The sequence below is a fragment of the Agelaius tricolor genome, unplaced genomic scaffold (assembly GCF_023055355.1).
Source record: "Agelaius tricolor isolate 1412-34295 unplaced genomic scaffold, bAgeTri1.0.p SCAF_6, whole genome shotgun sequence".
NCBI classification, from domain to species: Eukaryota; Metazoa; Chordata; class Aves; order Passeriformes; family Icteridae; genus Agelaius; species Agelaius tricolor.
Window position 1 is genome coordinate 29316138 of NW_027269266.1, and position 21021 is coordinate 29337158.

The following is a 21021-nucleotide window of genomic DNA, read 5'->3' on the forward strand; positions in this document are numbered from 1 at the left end:
CTATGCCCTTTTTCTAGAAATGCATAAGTGATTATGCAGAATTATCCACATATGACTATAAAAACTTGAAAGTTGAACCTTATAGCTGCTCTGAACTAGTCCTGGCCTTGTCCCTCTGCTACAGTGTTTGCAGTGGGTGTGAAATCAGCAAACTTGCCTTTGGGGGCAGGGGCAGAGACCCAAGAGAGGAGGGCATGAGATTACCCGTGTGCTTTACTCAGATGGTCCCTCACAAGGCACACTGGCAAGTGTGGAGGAGTGGGGAGAGATGCTCCATCCCACTGTCTGGCATCTCAGCACTTCCCTCATGTCCAACAAGCAACTGCATCTGCTTGGCAGCGCAGAAGTTGGGCTACAGTAGAACATCTTGTTCACAACTGCAACATTTTCAGCACAGAAGATCCTGAGATGTGTTTACAAACCCTAAGTTAAAATTTACTCTCAGTAACTTACTGTCCAACCATTTCTGTCTTCAGTGGAATAGTGACAGCAAAGCTGGTGTCAACTCGTCCAGACATGACTGTCTCCAAGAGCTGACACGAAACAACACAGTCACCAAGCTCAACCTAAAACTGCTGCTCGTTTGGCCTCTTTGCAAGTACTCTGGGTAACAGGTCAATATATGATTCCTTGGGCAGAGTCTGCAAGGGCACGACTAAGAGGTGGCCAATGGCACACATCTTTGTCAGCCGGTCATGGTGATGACAAACCACATTGTTGCAGTCCTTCTTTTAATGCATATGGGGAAATTTAAGATCCCAGAAGATCTCCCACGTGGAGGTGGGATGATATTGCCTTAAGCCCACTTTGTACAGACTCAATACATGGAGTTATTTGGACCTACTGAATCCTTAGGCAAAATCAGCATTTTTTTTTGGTATCACTGAAATAAGAGTTTTGTGGATAAAAATCTTCCATTCTGTACATTCAGTGCTTGTTTCTTATAAAAGAAATTAAAGCAATCATCAAGGGAACATAGAACTTTACTGATGTTGCAACCTGCAAATAGCAAGAGATCCTTTTGTGTGAAATAAAACTTATATTTGGTTGCAACCATCATTTTACAGCACATAGCATTGAGATCTGATTCATTATGGCACAACTCCAGTTTTATAAATGGCATTTAGAGTAACGTTAGACTGATTCTGAGATGACTCTGTTTTTAATATTTGAGTAGTTTGTTGTTCTTTAACTGTCAGAGTTATGCATTGGAAAAGCAATTTATGTGTTGAAAAAGCAACAGTTGAATGTAATTTTCACATGAGTCCACTAAAAGGAGTGCCCCCACAGGTCTCATACTGCTGCCTAAGAAGTGTGACTATGGACTGAGAACTGAATATGTTATAAAACAGAAGTTCTGGGCAATATATTTGGGATAATTAATATTTTTCATGGTGTGTAAATCTGTCATGTGAAGGCTTGAACACATGATAGCTTTGTGGGATATAAGTATGGCATCCATAGAAGGTTCATGAGTACTGGTACGTTTGTGTCTCTAATGTCAGATTTTGCTCCGAAGCTGTGTTCTCCAGGTCACCCAAATGGAACATGGCCACCTGAAAGAAGCCCCTCAGGCCCACCCAGCCCAAAGCACCACAGCTGGACCTCCCTGACCTGTCATGCTTTCCTCAACACTTTTTCCAGCATCTGATTTATAAAACAGGAGAAGGATGAGAGCAGTACAACAGAGCTGTGGGACTGTAGCCAGCAGGGGCCAGCTCAGGAGGAGCCCCATGGGGAAATCCCACCTCAATTCATGATTTGGGCCCTGTAAACAGGGCCCTTATTCTCACAGGCCCTCTCCCCAGTGCAGCAGCCTCTGTTAATGTAACACACTCTTTTTTGCCCCTTCTTTTCCTCATTTCAAACAGTTTGAAGCAAAAGAATTAGGATCCCTAAGTCATATGCCTTCTGTAGGAGAGCTGACTTGTGTGCTACAGACTGGTGGTGTGCCAGGACTTCTCCTTACAGAAAAATGAGTTCTTCCTCTATGATCATCCTTTCGGTTTGTGTAGGAGTGTTTGGTAATATTAAGTACATGCTTTTTTCAGTTTCATCCAGTGGTTTTAGGTCTCAGGAGTACTACTCCTTTCCCCCTTCAAGGGGATCCCTCCTCCATAGATGAACTGGTCAGCTATTCATACAAATACTGTTTATTCTTCTGGTTTTGAATTATGCCTATTAAGGAATTTGCTTTGCTGCAAGAGAGGCGTCCCTGGGATTTGGGACTGGCCACATGCCATGGTTTCCACATGCAAACCCTTGGAGCTAGTCTCAGCTTTTCCACTGTGGCTTTGTGCTTTGACAGCCTTCAAGGGTAACATTACTTATTTATTTTCTCTTTTTTTGATGTGTGTCTGAAACTAGGTATCTGACTGTGCTTTTCAGACTTTAAAACAAGTTTAAAAAGCATGTGTTGTACATATAATGAAATCTGGTTGCTCTCCATCTACCAGAAATCTCTGCATCTCTCCCTGATAACCCCAGCAGACTCCTTCATGTCCCCATTTATTTGGTTGGCAGACAAAGGGTGGAAATAATGCATATGCCCATTGGCAGGTTGGTGTGCCTACAGGCCAGCAACAGCCAAGCTTTGGAAAGGGTAGAGGAACACAGTTGTTCCCCTGTCTTGTGTCCCCAGGTGTCATTTTATCCAAACACCAACATGGGAGAAATTTCTATATTTAAGAATTGTAGGCTGATTTCCTCTTTCATAAGTTATGCATGGCAAGTGGCCAATTGAAAATTAAGTGATGGTGCAAATCTCTCTTTCTCCTGCTTTTATTTTTTATTATTGTTTTTTAGGAAACCACAAGAGTTAAATCAGCAGTTCTTAAGCCTTTTTCCTGTGGTTGATTTGGGCAAACAATGGTGCCCACCCACTTTGCAGTTCTTTCTTGCTGTGTTTATATTTCCTCATGAGAAACCAGCCAAAATCACTGCTTAAGATGGAGTTGGGAAGGAGAGGTCCCATAAGAGCAATAGGCTGCCAGTAATGTCTATCAAAAGGACACTGCTGCTGCTGCTGCTGTTGCTGTGTATTATTACTGTACTTCTAAGGTTGAATATCAGTCTTACGTGATTGGTTTTTTCTTGAAATACTATTTGGGTAAACAGGAACATATCCCACAGGAGGTAAAATTCATATGTCATAGACTTCCATGTTATGAACTATTGACATCTTCTCACTTTTTCTCCAGGGAGAAAAAAAGGTGTGGATCCAAAGAATGTCAGCAAGAAAAAGCATCAAGCAATTTCAGTACACTTGACGCCATGAAACAGGCCTTGAAATAGAATAACCTCTTTTTGAGGGTCCAAAAAGATCAATGGGGAAATTAGGGACGCTTCCAAAACTTCAGTATTTATGCCTATTAATTATAGTTTATTTTTAAATCAATAAGTTTTTGATCAGGAAGCCAAATTTTATTTGATAAACCTTTATACTTTACATTTTCAGCCAATTTACTTTTTTTTTCTTTTATCCACAAAGTTGATGACACTGGAGCTGTATAAACAGCACACAATGCAAAGCCCAGTATTGGGAAAATTGCTCATCTAGTTGTTTTGGTTGATCTATTAAAGTAGTGGTGTTAACAGAACATCTTAAATTGCACAGTAATAATTTGTACTTCCTACTTAGGGTATGATGGTTTTCCAGTTTGGTTTATTGCACTGTAAATAACTCCCTTGCATCTGGGTTGATTTGTTTATTAAATTAAATCTGAAGGAAAAACAACCCAGTTTTGCAACAGTTAAATAAAGCAATTGTGCCATCCAGTGGCTAGCTAGGTTAACTCATGTCTTCTCCTTCCACATGATCATTTGGTGTTTCTTTTTTCTTGCTCAAAATAATATATGTCATAATAATATGCAATGTTCCATTGCTGTATCCCTTTTCTATATGCAATAAAAATTTAATCCTTTTAAAACTTCTTTTTTCTACACTATTTAAACCGAAGGCCCAAAAGAGGATTAAGATGTGCCATATATTCTTCTGGATCAGTTAAAGTTACAGGTTATTACACACCCTATCTCAAATATCATGGACTATTGGCGAAAATGAGCAAATAAAAACATTGCATTTATCTCCCTTGACCATGGAGCATGTCAGAACCTTTAATTAGGTGTTTCCAACATAACTTTTTATAATAACAGCTGTGACTGAGTTTATAAATTGGTTCATGAAACATCTCTGTGACTGTTTGAAAGAAAAATGCAGAGAGGGCAGACAATATGACAAAATAATCCTACAGTATGATTAAATTCTTCAATGTCACACTCATCTCTTGAGGATAATTTCTAAGGCAGCTCTCTGGAGCCTCATGTGAGATCTGGGGTTTGTTGCTTGACTACTGAGTAGATTAGGAAGTGTGGTCACAAGTCACAACTTGAAAATAGGTCATCATTTCCAAACCAAAATCCATTGTGATCACTTCAGAGGAAGAAGAATGTCCCTAATTACAACATTTTGTTGGTGCTCCACAAGCCTGTTTTGGGGAAAGTTTCATTGTGCAAATTAACTTATGGCATCCACATGAAGCCTGCAGTTTGGACAAACACAACACTGCGTGCATGGGTGTGGAGGACCAGGCATAGGCATGTAGGATGTAGGTGTCTTTTGTCTCAAATATTCTGGCGGTTGTGACAGGAAAGTCGTGATCAGAACAGAGGGTCCCACAGAGGTGGGGCAGCACATTGCTGAGCCAACTTCTTTTTCCATCTTAGGACTCACTCTTACCGTCCCCTGACTCCCTTCCTGGAGAGCTCAGAAGGGCTGACTGCTCAGATGCAAACACGCTGAGTGTGTGCGATGGAATGGGAGGAAAAATCAGTTTTACATGAGAGACTTGCACCAGAAAAGCTGTGAAAGGAAGTGCATCAGTCCTTCTTACTCTTTCTCTTTTTTCTCTCTCTTAGTCTCACTACTGCAGATCCAGACTATCCACATAGCAGGACCGTCGCAGGATCTAAGGACTGATGATCTTCTTGCTTCTCTTTCTCTTTTCCACCTTTATTTCTCTCCCCTCTTGCTTTGTCTAGACAAGGTTCAATTGTCATATTATACCCTGTACATTGCACTCAAGTTTGTTTTGAAGTTGGGAGCTTTTTGAAGTGTGTTGTAAAAGTTAAGGGCTTGATAGAACACACTTTTGAGACTAAAGACTGGGCTAGTTGCCTGAGCTAAGACAATTATACAATGAAGTCAAAGAGAGTTCCCTGACAAGTGGTCTGGTGTCTTTGTTCAGCCTAATGGGAATTTATAATAAACATAGTTCTCCCTACCAAGTTGGTTGTGATGGTGGGAAAGAAAAAAATAAGCATCTCCTCCATGGAGGCAAAATGCAAGCGAAATACATTTCAAACATATATGGTGCTACACATAGAGCTACGTTGTGGGAGAGAAAGATTTTGAGGGACTATTCTGGTTCCTTTTCTTACTTGTTTGCCATCCCCTTAAAACATTAACCTTGTGCACAAGAGTTGCACATCCCGGAAACTGTCACCAGGAGAAAAAGTGCATCATTAAAATAGCATGGGGGCCTCACACTGTGGGTACAACTCATGAAGGGACATGTTCCAGTCCCAGTACACAGTGACAGCTTGCTTCTTGTACAAGCGCCCTGTGTTCTCCTGACTGTGGGAACATACTCTTCTAGCAGATGGACTGGCCTTTTATTTTCACTTGGGTTTAATTGCAGGTTTTTAGCTCTTGGGCTCTTCATGTAGTCCAGCTGTGTAGTCCTTCCAGGAGCAGCACAAACACGTGTTTGATCCCATGCAAAGCTCTCTCTCTCAGGTACAGCTGCCAAACCATCCTCCATTCTGGCATGTCCTCCCCACTTTCCTTCTTCACATTGCTAGCACAGGAGTGACTCATTAAATCTCAAACTTTTCTGTCAAGTATTAAGCCATTCCAAACATATTTCTTGAATGCAAGCAGCAATTCCTCTATGCCAGGACTTCCAAGGAAATCTGTCTGTAATGCTGCCCTGACTCTCATGGATGTGAATTACTACCCACCAGTGCCATATGCACTTCACCATGATGAGATATGAGAGAATAGTTAACACAGTGACATCCTTTTGCTACAGAGACACAGGAAGGTTCTCCCACAAGGAAAACCTTAGATCTAAGCAAAACTGTATCTTGCCCTGTAATTTAGAAAGTATCTACAAATTTAGGCTGTCTTTTGAGAGGGCCAGTCCAAGAGGAACTTAACTGGCAAGAATCCAGCATTTTTGAGGCTTCTTAGAAATGAGGCAGCAAAATCACTGGTCACTTTTGAAAATGTTGCTGGAGATGCTTTGTTCCTTATGCACACATGTTCATATTTGCAAAACAATGTTTATTCATACTGTGCCACACCTTGAAATGAGATTCATACTATTTCTTTTGTTTTAGATATCACTAGCTGTTCATTATGAGAGAGATAATAATAGAATTATTATTATAATATAATCAACTATGTTCAACATATTGTAAAATGTAATAAATATATAGACTTTATAATACATGCAATATAAACTATAATAAATATATAGATGACTCATGCTTTATTATATAGTATACAGCCTATTGTATTGTATCATATAATTTCTAGTATATACAGATCTATTCTCAGAACACAGATGAATAACAGCTAAATGCAGATGTTCTCTGCTGGTTGTTTGTTGGTTTTGTCTTTTCTAAATTGTAACAAAAAGCTAATGTTTAAAAAATGAAACAAATAATCAAAAACTACAAAGCTCAGCATCAAAATGTCAGGAGGGATGAAGAACCAAGACCTTCTCAAACTAAATTTTTCTCAGCTGAGAAGCTGCAAAAGTCTAAAGAGACTAAATGACAATTTTGAATGTTTGTGTTGGAGAAAAAAAAATCTTCCTCAAGAACAAGACCCAGCCTTCCCAGTCAGATAAAAATTCACTGCTCTGCAGCCCCTTGAAGAAGGAAAGTGTTGACAGTTGTCACTATTTCACTCTGACTGAGTGTGTGTCTGCTGGACAGACCTCTGCCACCCTTCCTGTATGAATCCCACTTACCAAATCCAGGTGAAGTTGGGACCAGGTGCAGATACAGAATTGTGGATGAGATCAGCATTGCTGTGATAACCATCATTGAAGGAGAAAAAAAAAAAAGATTTTGAGCTGTCTTGAAGAAACATTAATGAATTTCTAGTGAAAAATTTTTACTGGACAGAGAACCTAAGGTCGTGTGTAAACAACAATCCGTATATTTAACACATTAAGAGAAAATATTGTTTTAGCCTGGCCATGTAGTTAATAATAAGCCAAATGAAAGGAAGTTATGGTAGGGATATTTTTCCACTTTCACCCTCTTGCAAAAAGTGTTGACACAGTTCTTTGAGTCAAATCTCAGTAGGGAGGAGATAAGGCTGTGATTATTAGCCCTCTGACTCCTAACCCTGCCCTGTTTAAGTAAAGTTAGATCTAGGCTGGACCTGCAAACAAGGAGGCATTCACTGAGCTGAGCTTTCATTCCACTGGAGTATGTGTAGCTTGAGATACCTCACTGCATTCAGATTCCTGTGTGCTTGATTTTCATGGTTACGTATTAAGTCACTCCCCTCCTTTCCCATTTATTTTTGGCTCCTTAAGCTTGGCTGCCTATGTGACTTGTCCTTGGGGAGCTCTTGGCCCAACAGGCATGAACTCCTGTCACAATTAAAGCTAATCTCTGATAGTTTTGATATGCCTGGGCCACCTTCCAGAGTCTGCTATGTTAATGCACAAAAGCAGCGACGAGGCAGGCAGGCTCATCTTTTTGAGGACGTTATATTTGTCCCATCTATGGCTTACCTATTATGGGATATAATGTAACAGCCATGCCTGACCTCTTCTGAGGACACTTTATTGTCAGTGGTCATTTCTACTTATCATCAAGAGCAATTGCCATGTTATCAAGTTTGTAAGGAAACTTAATCAAGGCAATCATCTCAAGACAGAGATGATTCTCTGTCTTCTTACAGCTATGAATTCTTCTGCAGCAGTAGTATTTGTGAGCTACTCTGACACAAATGATTCTCAATAATTAATTTCTCTCACAGCAGTCACCACCCAGGGGAAGATGCCAAATCTCTTTTTGTTCTGTCTCATTAGTCCCAAGTAATGAGCATGTGTGCAAATTGCAATTCTGATTCCTAAAACTTCAGGTAAGGAGGCAGCATCAGAAATGATCTACCAGAACTCAGCAACAGTGTACTTTTAGCCATGCTGCTTCATGCTCATATCCAGATCTACAGCTACTTGGTAATCTGTGCTCATTCATCTTTTCTCACCATCTACAGTTAAGGTAAACAGACTTTTTCCCCATTAGTAGTACTGTCATCCCATGTATCATTTTCCTCCTGTGTTTTCCAGTTGACTTTTCTAAGATTCATTTTCACTTTTAGAGAAATTAATATTTTACTTTAAAACTTTGCAGTAATATGTTGGCTTGAAGATCAGGACCCAAACAGCAGTTACTATCTGCTTTCAGTACTGATACAGTGTCTTGGAGATGCTACAGTTCTCCAACTTCTTTCTAGTATTCCTGTTCTTCTAGAAATATTTCTGTTGCTGTGATTGCTGATTAATGTTATAATATAATATAATATAATATAATATAATATAATATAATTAATATAATATAATATAATATAATATAATATAATATAATATAATATAATATAAAGAGACTAGCTTCAGGATAGTCCTAGCTTGTAACAGGTTCTCTACCCTTAATCATGGGAAATTATGTCCATGCTTAAATATATATATATATATATACATGGGAGATGTAGGATCTGGGCAAGATGTAAATGCTATAGAATAGGGAACGGTAATGTGAGTGAGCAGAATGTGGTTTGGAGAGGCTTGTCAGAAAGACTAAATTTGGGAATACCATTCCTAAACCAGAACTATTCCATACAGCTTTTATGGGAAGGGTTTATGGAAATACCACTGTTCTGTTTGGGCATGACTCACCACAAGATCCCCACACTCAAATGAGTAATATGGGGGCAGAGCTGCTATGGTCATCCAGGAAGAGGACCTGCCCCAGGTGAGGGGCAGATGTGTGCCAGCACATGCAGCTGTGTGAGCCAGCGGAGAGGAGAGACCCTGCATCCTACAAACTGTGTCACACCACATACAGAATGCCAAGGCTGTGTCAAGGCAGTGGCAGAGCAGTTTGAAAACTAGGCCTTTTTGTGTAGGTATGCTTAAAGACACCAGAGTGCTTTACCTTGGATTGGCACAAAACACTGAGTGTCATACAATTATGCGATAAGAAGATGATTTTCTGATGAGATCTATGGAATAGAAACGGAAACAGGGCTCAAAGGAGCAAAGTTAACACAAATTTTATCACATCTGTTTTAGCACACCTCACTGTAGGATTTCCTAAGTGAATTCCTTAATTTTCACCAAGAATCAAGTGAATTTAAAAAAATGTTTTGAATAAAGATATACATGCATTTTTGGACAAATGTTTTGAAAAAGATAAAGTATTGAATGAAAGACAGACATTGCCATCACACAGCTATGCAGTCCCCTCTCTTGCAATTTGCTTACAAATCGTAGGGAGCTCCCCTGCCCAGATCGATATTTCACCCTGATGCTGTAAATTCTAACTGGCTTCAGTAAATTTTCTAGACCTGGCCATCATAATGTCAGTGCAGAGCAAAGCTTGATGTTAGAGTAGCATTATGGGCTCAGTTTGTCTGTGGTGTCTGGGACCTGCAGCCATGTCACTAGCAAATAATGCATGTGCAGAAACAGGGTGAACAAAACTCTGCTCCCTGTAAATTTTGACTGTGCATGTTCTGAGGCAATTTTAAACTCAAAATTCCTTTTGTAAAATAAAATAGGCATAGAACCCTTCCTGGATTTTTCTGAGGTAAAACCAAAGACTTGGGAACTTGTGGTGACTTAATTGGTTATTCATTTACTTTTCTATTATCTTTTAATGTGTGGTGTTAATTTCTTTTTAAAAACTAGAGCAAAGGTTTTTGCTGAGTGTTTGTTGACAGGATCTGGGAACCAGCAGCATCAGACTGAATGCTGCTCCTTCCAGTTTTCTTTTGCTGGGAACAATGGAGTTGTGTTACTAAATTTTCTTTACTTCTATTAAAGAGGCACAAAGATGCTCTGACCAAAATGCAGACTTTTCATGTTAGATGCAATTTGTGAAGCCATATAAAGCCATATAAAATAAATCTGTTAACATAGGGTAGGAAAAGAAAATGATTAATTTTAGGGAGAGAAAATAAGGGAATTAGGGCAAGACAGCAATGGAGTTGTGAGAGGCAAGGCCCAGGAACAAGAACTTGGCTGAGGGCAGCTGTGGGGACGTGGCTTTGCTGGCAGGAGCAGAGATGTGCCTGCTTCAGGATGGATTAAATGCTGAGAGCAAGCAGATGTGCAACTTATCCTCATAGCATTTATGCTTCTTGCAGATATTTCCACAGCTGAAGGTAGGTTGTTCTGTAGCAGGACTGGAAGTACTGCTCTGCAAGCTCTCCTTCCCTGCTGTCACTGAATTTATGAGCACTAAAGGAAAATCCAGGCATTCATACCAGTCAGTACATTTTGCTGTGCCTCAGAATGCACTTGAGGTACCAGAGACAATGTTTAAAGTGTGTCTGCTCCCAAGTGCAAGGTGACATTTTAAAATGTTCACCACCCAGATGCCATCAGTTAATAGGCACTTGGGAAAAAACCCAAAACACAACAATCTGTTTTCAATAAGAGTCCTTCTTACACACCAGGTGCCTTATTCAATAATTGACTCTCAGCCTTGCTCTCCGAATGAGGGAACAGGTTTTTGATAAGCTATCATAGACTGCATGCCAGTGATGGAACTCCATTCCATTTGAACATCTTTGATCAGAAGCAGGTGTAAGATTTGCTTAAAGCCTACAAATCGGTTTGGTCAGCAGGAAGTTGCATTTTTCCATGCAAGAAAAGGATTGTTTTTAGTTTGGAAACCCTCTCCCAGTTCTGGGAGTTGCTCTAGCCATCTCTGCAAATAAGGGGAGTGTGTGAACTACACCTCACTGCTCCTGCCCACACCAGCATCTGCAGCTGTGCCCTGCCAGTAGAGGAAGACACAGTCCTACAGGCTATCCTATGCTTCCAATGTCTGCATTTGTATTTTAAGTTCAATCAGCAGAGTCCAGAGCAATAATCAGGCTCCAAGATCTCAGTGATCCACAGTAAGGGTCCAAACCTCAGAGAGACAGCACAAGGCTTGCTCCTCTGGCTGCTCAGCTGCACCATTGGCTCTCTAACCAGCTTCATCAAAGAGAACAAGTCCTGTCATGGTTTGGAGGAGCTGGAATGCTTTGGGAAAATTCCAGGCTTCAAACACAGGCCACAGATATTTATTCAAGACAGAAGTATAAGTCATCAGGATGAGTGATAAATTTAATTAGGTTTTGTAATCCCATTCATATTTTCAGTTCACTGTTTCTATTTATTGCAATGGGCTGAATGGATATACAACACTAGAAATTCTGATTGAAAATGAATTTGTTTCCTCTACTTTCCCCAATATTTGGACAAGTTTCCCCTCTTAGAACTTCCACCTTTTTTTCCATTTAACTTATGTATTACTTAACAAAAGCTACACTATTTCTGCATACACTCTGTACTCTTTTTCAGTTAATTACTTCATCATCTTTTACAGGCCAGAATTCAATCAATTTGAAAACCTAGTTACTTCTGGGCTTTACTTAATACTTCATCTGCCCATCTGGAGTTCTTAACTCAACATGGAAAGATAAGGCTCCTATTATGGAAAACCTTCTTTCTCCCCTTGTACTTCTGGGGACCCCCTGCAGACCTGTGAGTTGGTATTAGGCAAACTACTTTGAGCAAATGATAGCTTCTTTATTTAAATAGTTTCAAACTGTAATGCCTAATTAAACAGGCTGTGCTTTTTCCCTGTCATTTAGTGCTGATCAGATCAGATAGCATGGAGTAATTATCTCCAGCTAAGCAAGGTATGTAAGCCATCAGATATGGATTTTAGTGGTTTGTTTATTTTGTCATCTAATGGACTTTCAGAAGTGCAATAAAAAAACCTATGAAGTGCATATTTGGAACTATTCAAGTAACACAAAGATGAAGTGAAGCATCCCAAGCATTCTTTGCCTGCAATGGGAAATGCAGAACCTGACAAAAGCACTCATCTGAAAAGGCAGCCCCAAGGGAGCTGCTGCCACTCCGACCACCAGCCATCACCCCAATGCACTGCAGCTCTTCTCTCTGCACGCCAGCAGTGCTCCACTCCTCTTTCCTTCAGCTGTAAAGCCCTCCTCTTCCTGGCACTAGCTTTCTAGAGGGTTTCTGGTTTATGTGGTCTGCCTTTTTGAAAACTGCCCCAAAAAAATCATCTACAGAAGTGCCAGTCCAAATATGACAAAGTACTTATGAAATTTTCATGTATGCTCATTACTTCATAGAATACTTTCCACTGTATTATTCCACCTCAGCCTCATTAATTAATCACATAGAGCATGGGATCCCTTAATACCTCAACATCTGTCAGCTGGATCACTCTGCAGGTACAAGAAAGTTCAAGTAGGTTCAACAGTTTTTTCTCTGGTGTTGTAGGAGACATTGGGATTTGGCTGAAATGTACTATTCAATGGACTTTGGAATCTTGTATCATTTAAATTGGGAAGGAAGACCTTCTTCTTGTTCTTAGGAATATTCCATATTTTTCTGTTACACTACAATTATGTTGCCACAAGGAAAAATCTCTCTGCAATACTAATACCACAATTTACCCTGAGCTGTAGTGAAAGCTGGAAAGCACTTGGAAATGGACATCATCAGGTTGAAAACAGTGTCTACACTTTTCCAAAAAAATCTTTCTTCAGAGAGTTAACTCTGCTTAGTGATTTAGAAATACTAAAAGCAAAGTTTTTCCTACAGTATTTTGGCTTTTCTACTTGCAGTTCCAGCTGTGTCTTTCAGATTTGAGATAAGCAGATATGAAAAAATAAACTTTGCTAAAAACAGAGCCAACTTGAGCAAACCTCCAAAAATACTGGATACTAAGTTTGGGGTAAGCCCAAACACATTCTTTTGTATCATCCAGTTCCATTATCTAAAATTTGATTGGTGAATCAGAAGGAATCACTATTTCACTAAAGGTAGCAGCAGTAAATAGATTACTTTCAGGAAAAGCATTATCTGCTTTAACATTTCTGGGCCATTGGTTTTAATTTGTTTGGGGTTGGGCTTTTTCCCATTCCTTGGATATGAATATTTTTAATTTGTTTCCTGAAAATGTGCAGTGTGTCTGCAAGTTCTCTGAATTGGCCATCTTCCCATCACATGACTTACACCATGGAGCCTGTTTTCCACATTTTTTATCTTCTTTCAGGTACTAAACATATAATAAACATAAAGTTAGAGAGCCTTATGATTTTGCAGTGCCAGTGAGGTCTCATGTGATTAACCTGCTGAGTAGAGCATGAAATACTAAGAAACAAATGTTCCACAAGACAGGAACTGCACACAGTAAATGAAGCAAATCATGGCTTAATGCTTTATATGAATGTTTGGTTCTACTTTCTTTTTTCCCCTGAGGGCAAATTAATATTTTATTATTTGTGGTTGATATATTGAAACAGATAAATACACTAATACTGATTACTGGTAACAGCTTATGGACAAAAAAGAAGTAAACTGCATATGTGGGAAAGAAAAAGGCATACAATCCTGCTCTTCTTGAGGTCAACTACATGAGTTTCAAGCTTACCTAAAAAGCTGGGCCATTCTGTTTCATTTACATATTAAGTCCACCTCATTTACTGCAGTAAACTGGATCAGGAGGGGATTGAATTTCTAAGTAGCACTTATGTTCAGATCTGTCACAGTGCATCCAATAACTACTGGTACAAGTTACAGCTAAAGTCACTGTTATCTGTAAGAATTTTGCTTTGGAGCATAAGATCCACCTGGAAAAGGATCTTGAAGCATAAGAAAGTTTCTGACCAGCAGGGAAATATTCACCCAAACTTCGTGTGATGTAAAGTCAGCCTTTTGTTAAGTCAATTTGCAAACCTGCTCTGTTTAGGGCAGGATAACAATTTTGGGGAACAGCTTCCTCCACAAAGAAAAACAGATCCTGGAGAATATTTTCACTTCACATTAGACATTTGCTGGAGGAAATGATAGAAAATTCATTTTTATTTTGTGTTTGAGACTCTGATTTCTTAAACATAGACATGGCAGAAAATCAGTAAGACTTGATCATAAAGAAGTAAACAATAATTCTCTTCCTAACAGATAGTAAATTACACAACAAAAAAATAAATTCTGTGGCAGGTGTTTATATCAGAAATTAATTTACAATCCCCATTACACTTCTGCACAAAAAAGCCACTCATATACTATCACTAAAGCTGGAAATATTCCATATTGTAGAGATTTTTTTTTTTAATGAAATTGGTAGTAACTTTCCAATATCATGCATGACCTTCCTGAAAAAAAACATCATTCTGGTAAGAAAAAACCCCATCCTTATTCATTGGTAGCTTTAGACTTTTTGTTTTGTTTTTGACAAGTTAGACCAATTTGAAATGTTGATTTCCCCAGCTCCCAAAACATGTCCCTTTGCCTGTTACCTGGCAAGACTATGTCTGTGACAGCTAATACTTTGGGCTCTGATGAGCACAAATTTGGAAAAGTGCCTAAAAATTCTTGGAAAGAAAACAACTGAGGCAAGAGAAAAGCATACCCCTATAAATTTCTCATATCCCTCTGTCTCCTTTTGCACCCTTACATGCCCTGTTGTGATGTTACAGACTCCTGCTCACAAGCAGGTTACTGGACTTTCCCTGGGCTGATTTACCACACAAAAAATCCAATACAATGTGGGGATTGTTCTTGGAGCTCTCTGCCTGCTGACATACATTAACCTGGTACAATAAAAGATCTACTGATCTGTACCCAGCAATGATTGGTTTCTAAATATTGATCTTTCGCACCAGGGCACCTCTTACCTTCTGCACAGCAAAGCAGCTGAGCAGATTGCCTTCTGCCAGTGGTGTTTGCTTGAATTAACTATTTAACAGGAGGAAGAGGTGTGTCCTCCTCATCACAGTGATGTGCATGGCGAGAGGCAGCTTCTCTGTACTGAAAGGTAACCTCAAATGAACATCTCTCCCTTTCTGTCACCTTGCGTGAACATCAGGGCCAGGTTCCTGGTTCATAAACTTTTATCTCTTTGAAAATATTAAACATAAACCACCCTCTGATAAGCAGCGATAATGCATTTTGTAAAGGAGTTGTAAAACAGATAAGGCAGGTTAGAAACTTGACTTCAATTTTCCCCTCTGGCTCAAGGGAATTTCCTGATCCCTGCATACAAAAATCAGTCTGTGGGGGAGAGAACAACAGTAACCAACTTAAAGTGTGAGGGGTACCACAGCTCTTGAATAATTACAAACCATAAATGATAAGAAGTAACAGGAACTGGTGTTTTTATTTCAACATTTTCTGACCCATCCAACAAATCAGTAGTGGCTCCTGTGTATTTATAGACCGTTTAGTGAGTGAAGGCATTTTATCTCTCTCTGATTGTGGTTATATTCAGTTATCTGCTTCCCACTGCATGAATCTCTGGTCTATTTTTAAAGTTTTAAGCATAATTTAATCCTGATAACCCTCACATTAAATGGAGACCAGATTTAGTGGCAAAGTTCAAAGTAAAAATTGGTTGAACTGATTACCGATTATAACTGCTCTATAACATTCACAAGGGCCTTGTGGTGGGAGGGGCATCACATCTCAACATTTCACTTGTCCCATAGAAATTACATTTTTACCACAACGTTTCAGATTTTATTTCCTGGTTTTGTAGCTGGAGCTCAGGGCTAACAGTCAGCCTGTCTTGGCTAGGTTTGCTTTACTATGATCAACTTAACTGATCATTTACTCAAATATGCTTCCATGTTTCCCTTTTTTATTTTTTTAATGAAAAATAAAGGAGATAAAAGGTCTTGCTGTTCCACTAGGAAGCTGAAATCAAGTCAATGTTGTAATATTGTTCCAAAATATTCTTAGTTTCAGATGACAGCCACTATCAAACTCAAGGTATTACTAATTTAGGGATCTTAAGTAATAACTGCTCCAAGAATAAAATTGTTCCTGCTGTGAGGTGGTAATGGATGAATCCCAAGCATGACCAAAGATGGGAGGGAAATATCTGGATTTTCCTTTGATGCCCTGGGATTCTTCATTTAGTTCTGCAAGTTCTTACAGAGCCAGGACTGGGATTTTGCTGCCTTCACTCCTGGGCAGCACGCAGAGCAGCGGCAGGGCACGGGTCCTTGGTGACCTTTGGGAGGCACGTGCCAGGGACGAGCATAGCTGAGCCTGGCCAGGAGTGCCCAGGAGGGCTGGTGAGGCCAGTGGTGGAGGAAAGCAGGAGTTATTTAAGGTCAAGGAGAGAGGGGAGAAAGAACAGCCCTGGGAAGTAGAGCAGGAGGTATCCTGTTTGCCACAGTGCCTTTCTATAGGGTTGTTTATTACTGTGTAGCACGCAACAGAGGGCACGTCTTTTATAGTGGGAGGTAAACAGGAATGGCCCCAGCACAGCATTTCAAGTTTTTAATTACAATGCCCTTCACTTCTTTATCACGTGCTTCAGCAAGAGCCCTGCCTGTGAATGCTGGCTGAGCAGGCTTGTACATGTGCATGACCCGCATACTGATAATTCACCAACTTCTTCAGCTGTTTCTCACGATCTTCCCACCAGTGTATCCTTACTGCTTGCATGGTCACCCAGCTAAGACACAGCTGCAGCTACTGAGGTATTTCTCCTCTCTTTTAAATAAGTCATGCAGGAGAGTAAATAAAAGATAGAAGGTGACGTTTTCATAAAATGCAGTAGTAGCTCTTCTGCTTACAGCCCACACAATGTTTTACAAAATATCTGAGCTTTAAACAGAAGGTGTGTCCTGCTGTGGCCTTCCAGATTTGCCAATATTTCCTGACCAGCCTGGTACAGTTCTGCTCTTCCTTAAGAAAGATCGACAGTTTCTTATATACACCATAACAATAAGCAAAACCTGAACAGATATGACTCATATTAATATATAAGTTCTTCTGCAAAACTGAAAGCTTGGCTTTAGCACATCTGCTAAGGCCACAGAAATTATAGCTCCTCATTTGTGGGCAAATGCCATTCCCAATTGAAAACTTGTATTTCTGAGCTCTAGCCCACACAGTTCTTCCTCTCAGAAGAAAATAAAGTTTTATTGGATTTTGTTTTTCATCTGCTGACTGATCTTTAGTACTATGTGCATATCTGACTTTTCTGTCTGTAGAATTTGGGACTTTCACCCTTTGATCACTTCCGTGGATCAGGAAGGGTGTGTTTCATAAATATATAAATACTTTAAAACTTCAGTAAAAGCTCTCCTTTTTTTTACATAAATAGGTGAAAATTATCTGCCCAAGATCACACAAATTAGAGGTTGAAGAGCTAAAAAAGAAAACAAATCACCACTTTCTGGACTATCTTATGTCTAAAAATTATTTTCTTAAATATTTAGAGCAAAGTTCTTATTGTTATAAGCCCAGGGGAGTTATATCATTACAGGAATAAGAGATATCACATAAGGAAAGTTTTCTCTGGAGTTCCAGTTTAATTCCCCATATTAGTATTCTTGAATCAAGGCTCAATCAACCACTTCAATGTCTGATTTGCCTCTCCTGTGAACCTTCTGGCTTCATAGTGAAAGAACTTTAATTCAGGTTATGCACATAAAAGCAGATGGTTGGTAATAAAATAATACTTCTTAATTTACATGTTCATGTATTCTCAGTACCCAAAATTTAAAATACTATCTTTTGGAAGCTACTTTGAACCTTTGTTTTGCAATATTTTTAGGAAAGCTTATGGGGTGGGGTGATTTGAAGAGCATAAAAAATAATCTAGCCACTTGGAGAATATTAATTTTTTCAGTAAACATTGACTTTTGTAGCTATATAAAAATGCAATTTGCCCACAAACTAATTTTAAATACATTTTGAAAATTTCCCTGAGTTCTGCATTTGGTGCAAGTTGTTCTTCTGACCAAAATCCATAGGAAGAGATTCCTTCTTCAAAAAGCGACAACTGTCAGGAAATAACTGAACACTATTTCACATCAGAGAAATATTGAGTTTGTCATGACAGCATCATTTGAGAAACACTTCACAGATTCTCACTCCTACAATTCACCTGTATGGAATTTTAAAGTTACATCATGCTTTATACTGTCTCTGTGATACTTAGAAATAAAGCAAAGAAAAGCAAGATATACCATTCTCCCTGACTCTATGCAATGAGTAACTCTTTCTTGGCAGTTACAGTGGACATATTATGCTATATTAGTGTAGATAAAGTTCATGATTTTATTTCTTGTATTAAATCTTCCTTAATGGGTAGGATAAGTCTTGAATGTAATAGTGCAGTTTTTCAATGAGGATGTTATTGAAGACACCAAATTTTATCCAAAAACAGTAACATTTCTGGTTAATTATAAAAGAGGTCATCAAAGCAGGCAATTTAATGGATTTTTTTAAAACTGTGGATTTAGCTAATCTCTTTTCATGTCTGTGACCATTCTCACAACAAACCACATGGTTTTTCTGCATGTAAATACTCAAATCACTAAGTACAAGTCCATAATATTTACCAATGCCACAAATGTTCTTCAATGTTGTTGTTTACTTTAAACTCACATTATTTTCAAAACACATGTTGGCACTTAAAATGAAAATCATCAGAAGGAAACCCCCATAAGCACAGCTTTTTATAATGGAAGGTTTAACCAAGTCAGATGTTCTTTTTTTCTGAAAGAGTGAGCCTTATACACCGAGTATCAGACAGCAAGAGACACAGTTATCCTAAGCTCAACTTAATTTTTTGCTCTCCAAGAGAATGACAACTAAGACTACTGTGATTCCTCCAAAATAACATTTCAAGGGGATGGTAGAGCAGAACGGATTATGGGCTTGGTTTATTTAAAAAAAAACCCCATGCTTACTGAAAGTTTTGACCATCCTGAACCATCACCTTTCCAAGCTTTCCCCTGGGGAAAAATGTGCTAACACTTGCAAAAACACAGTGATCTTCACTTCCATTCACCAAGGTACACCTGTCCCACCTTCAGACACGTCACTTCAGATGTCTGCTTGTAGAGATGTCCTGCTCCCAGAGCCACGCTTGTGACCCACATCCAGCAGAACAGAAATTTAAATGTTGTGCATCCCACAGAATGCTGAGCTTCTGGTGGATAAGAGCTTCTTGCTCTCACTTGTGATTGTTTTTAGCACTTCAGTAATTTTTGGCTTTGTCTTGCTCCATGGTTGAACTTTTATGTGCTTTTGGGGAAAGAGAGGGATTATTCCCTGTTGGATTCTGGTTAAGGCTATAATAGGTTATTCTGGAGTCTTTGGCTGGAAAAGACACAATAATAGTTTTCTTGATTAAAAAATGCATAAATCCTTAAGATCTCAGGAGAAATAGCTGGGTTCTGAGCTTATTCATTTTTATCATGTGTATAGCTAGGGCAACATTGCAGAATGTTGTATTCCATGGCATTACAGTAGAAATGTCTTAGAGGTGTAAAAGTGATGAATGTTCAGATTGTGTCTTCTTATTGGTAATAGGATAGCATCCAATACAAACATAAAAAAAAAAAATCCAATGCTTTTACAGTGTCACTGGCTGAAAGTTCCTCCTGATTGCTCTCTTGGACATATGGTAAGAATTTCCTTGCAATTCATTAAGAGCTTTTCTGCATGACTTTAAAAAGGGATACACAGTGCAGATTGACTTCAGGGATATTTGGTAATGCGTAGTGCGTACTGCTGGGATCTTCTAATTATTTCCATAAGGATCAGTTCGTCAGAATAGTACAACTGGGTCATAGTGAATGACACAGATTGTTATAAGGAGGAACAAGAGGAAAAAGTTGGTTTTTTTTTTGGTTTACCTAAACAAATTTGTATCCCTAAATAAATCAAAGCAATATTTGAGTAGCAACCATATTAAAACTGAATTATGCTGTTGCTAATTTGAAAAGGCTAATCATTTCCTGAACCTTTGAGAGCTATTCAGGCATGTTCTTGTGCATACCTTGGATGCATTGAATTCTACTTTAAAGGAAATATCTTTCATCAGACCTTTTTGTAAGCCATGTTAATTAATTTTAATCCAACCAGAAGTTCTTTAGAGTTCTTGCTTGTAGTCTGTTTAGAAAGTGGTACAACAGAAGAAAAGTTTAGTGAGAGCCCAAGCATGACTGTGCAGTGATGCATACAAAAATGTACGCTTACATAACTAGTTTAATATTGCAAACACATTTAGAGCTAAAAGTTCAGCCCTGCATGAAAACAGCACAGAGTCCTGATCTGGACTTTACATCTCAACAGGAACTTCCTTCACTCTTGGGAGTGTAAATTTTTAAAGATTACACTGGACAAAACATACTCCTAAACCCTATTCACCTGTCAGCTGAAGGACTGGATCAGGAACGTATGGGAAACAGATGTAGTTTTAGATCCCAGTTTGCAGAGTATGCAAATAACCAAGGTCAGTGAATACTGTCACTTCTCAAAGCGAAGGAGGAAGAAGTAGGAAAGGGAGATTGTAGTGATACCTGAGAGACTACCTACTCAAAAGGAAAGGAAATTCAGAAGATGCCAGCATCATCCTTTTAAGCACCGGAGTTTGACTAAGGCAGCTTTGGGACATGGAGCTCTCAGTCTGCATCTCACCACAATTTACCCATATGACAGACAGGTGTGATACTTTGTTCCTCCCCTCAGCCCTGTCAGTCTTGTTACCTCTGAACCAGAAATCAGTGCCATCCTAGCCAGCATCAAAACTAGCCACCAGACACTGCAGTCTGAAATGCAGGAACCATCAGCTGGCAGGAATCCTACTGCTTTTTTCTGAAATGCCAAAACATTTTTCCTCAGAAGAGAATGCAGCCAAGTACATGTGAAT

General features: G+C 39.1%; 1 protein-coding gene across 2 annotated transcripts in view; it reads left to right on the forward strand.

Moving 5' to 3' along the window:
* ITGB8 (integrin subunit beta 8) overlaps positions 1–3927 on the forward strand; it is a 60910-nt gene extending 56983 nt beyond the window's left edge. The window contains exon 14 of one of the 2 annotated variants that reach the window (XR_011679501.1): positions 3201–3927. Coding sequence is in view for 1 of the 2 variants with exons in the window: in XM_071429154.1 (XP_071285255.1) it covers positions 3201–3269 (69 nt within the window). In the remaining variant the exon portion in view is untranslated. The remainder of the gene's footprint in view (positions 1–3200) is intronic. The other variant, XM_071429154.1, reaches the window with a different exon arrangement.
* Positions 3928–21021: the final 17094 nt, after the last annotated feature.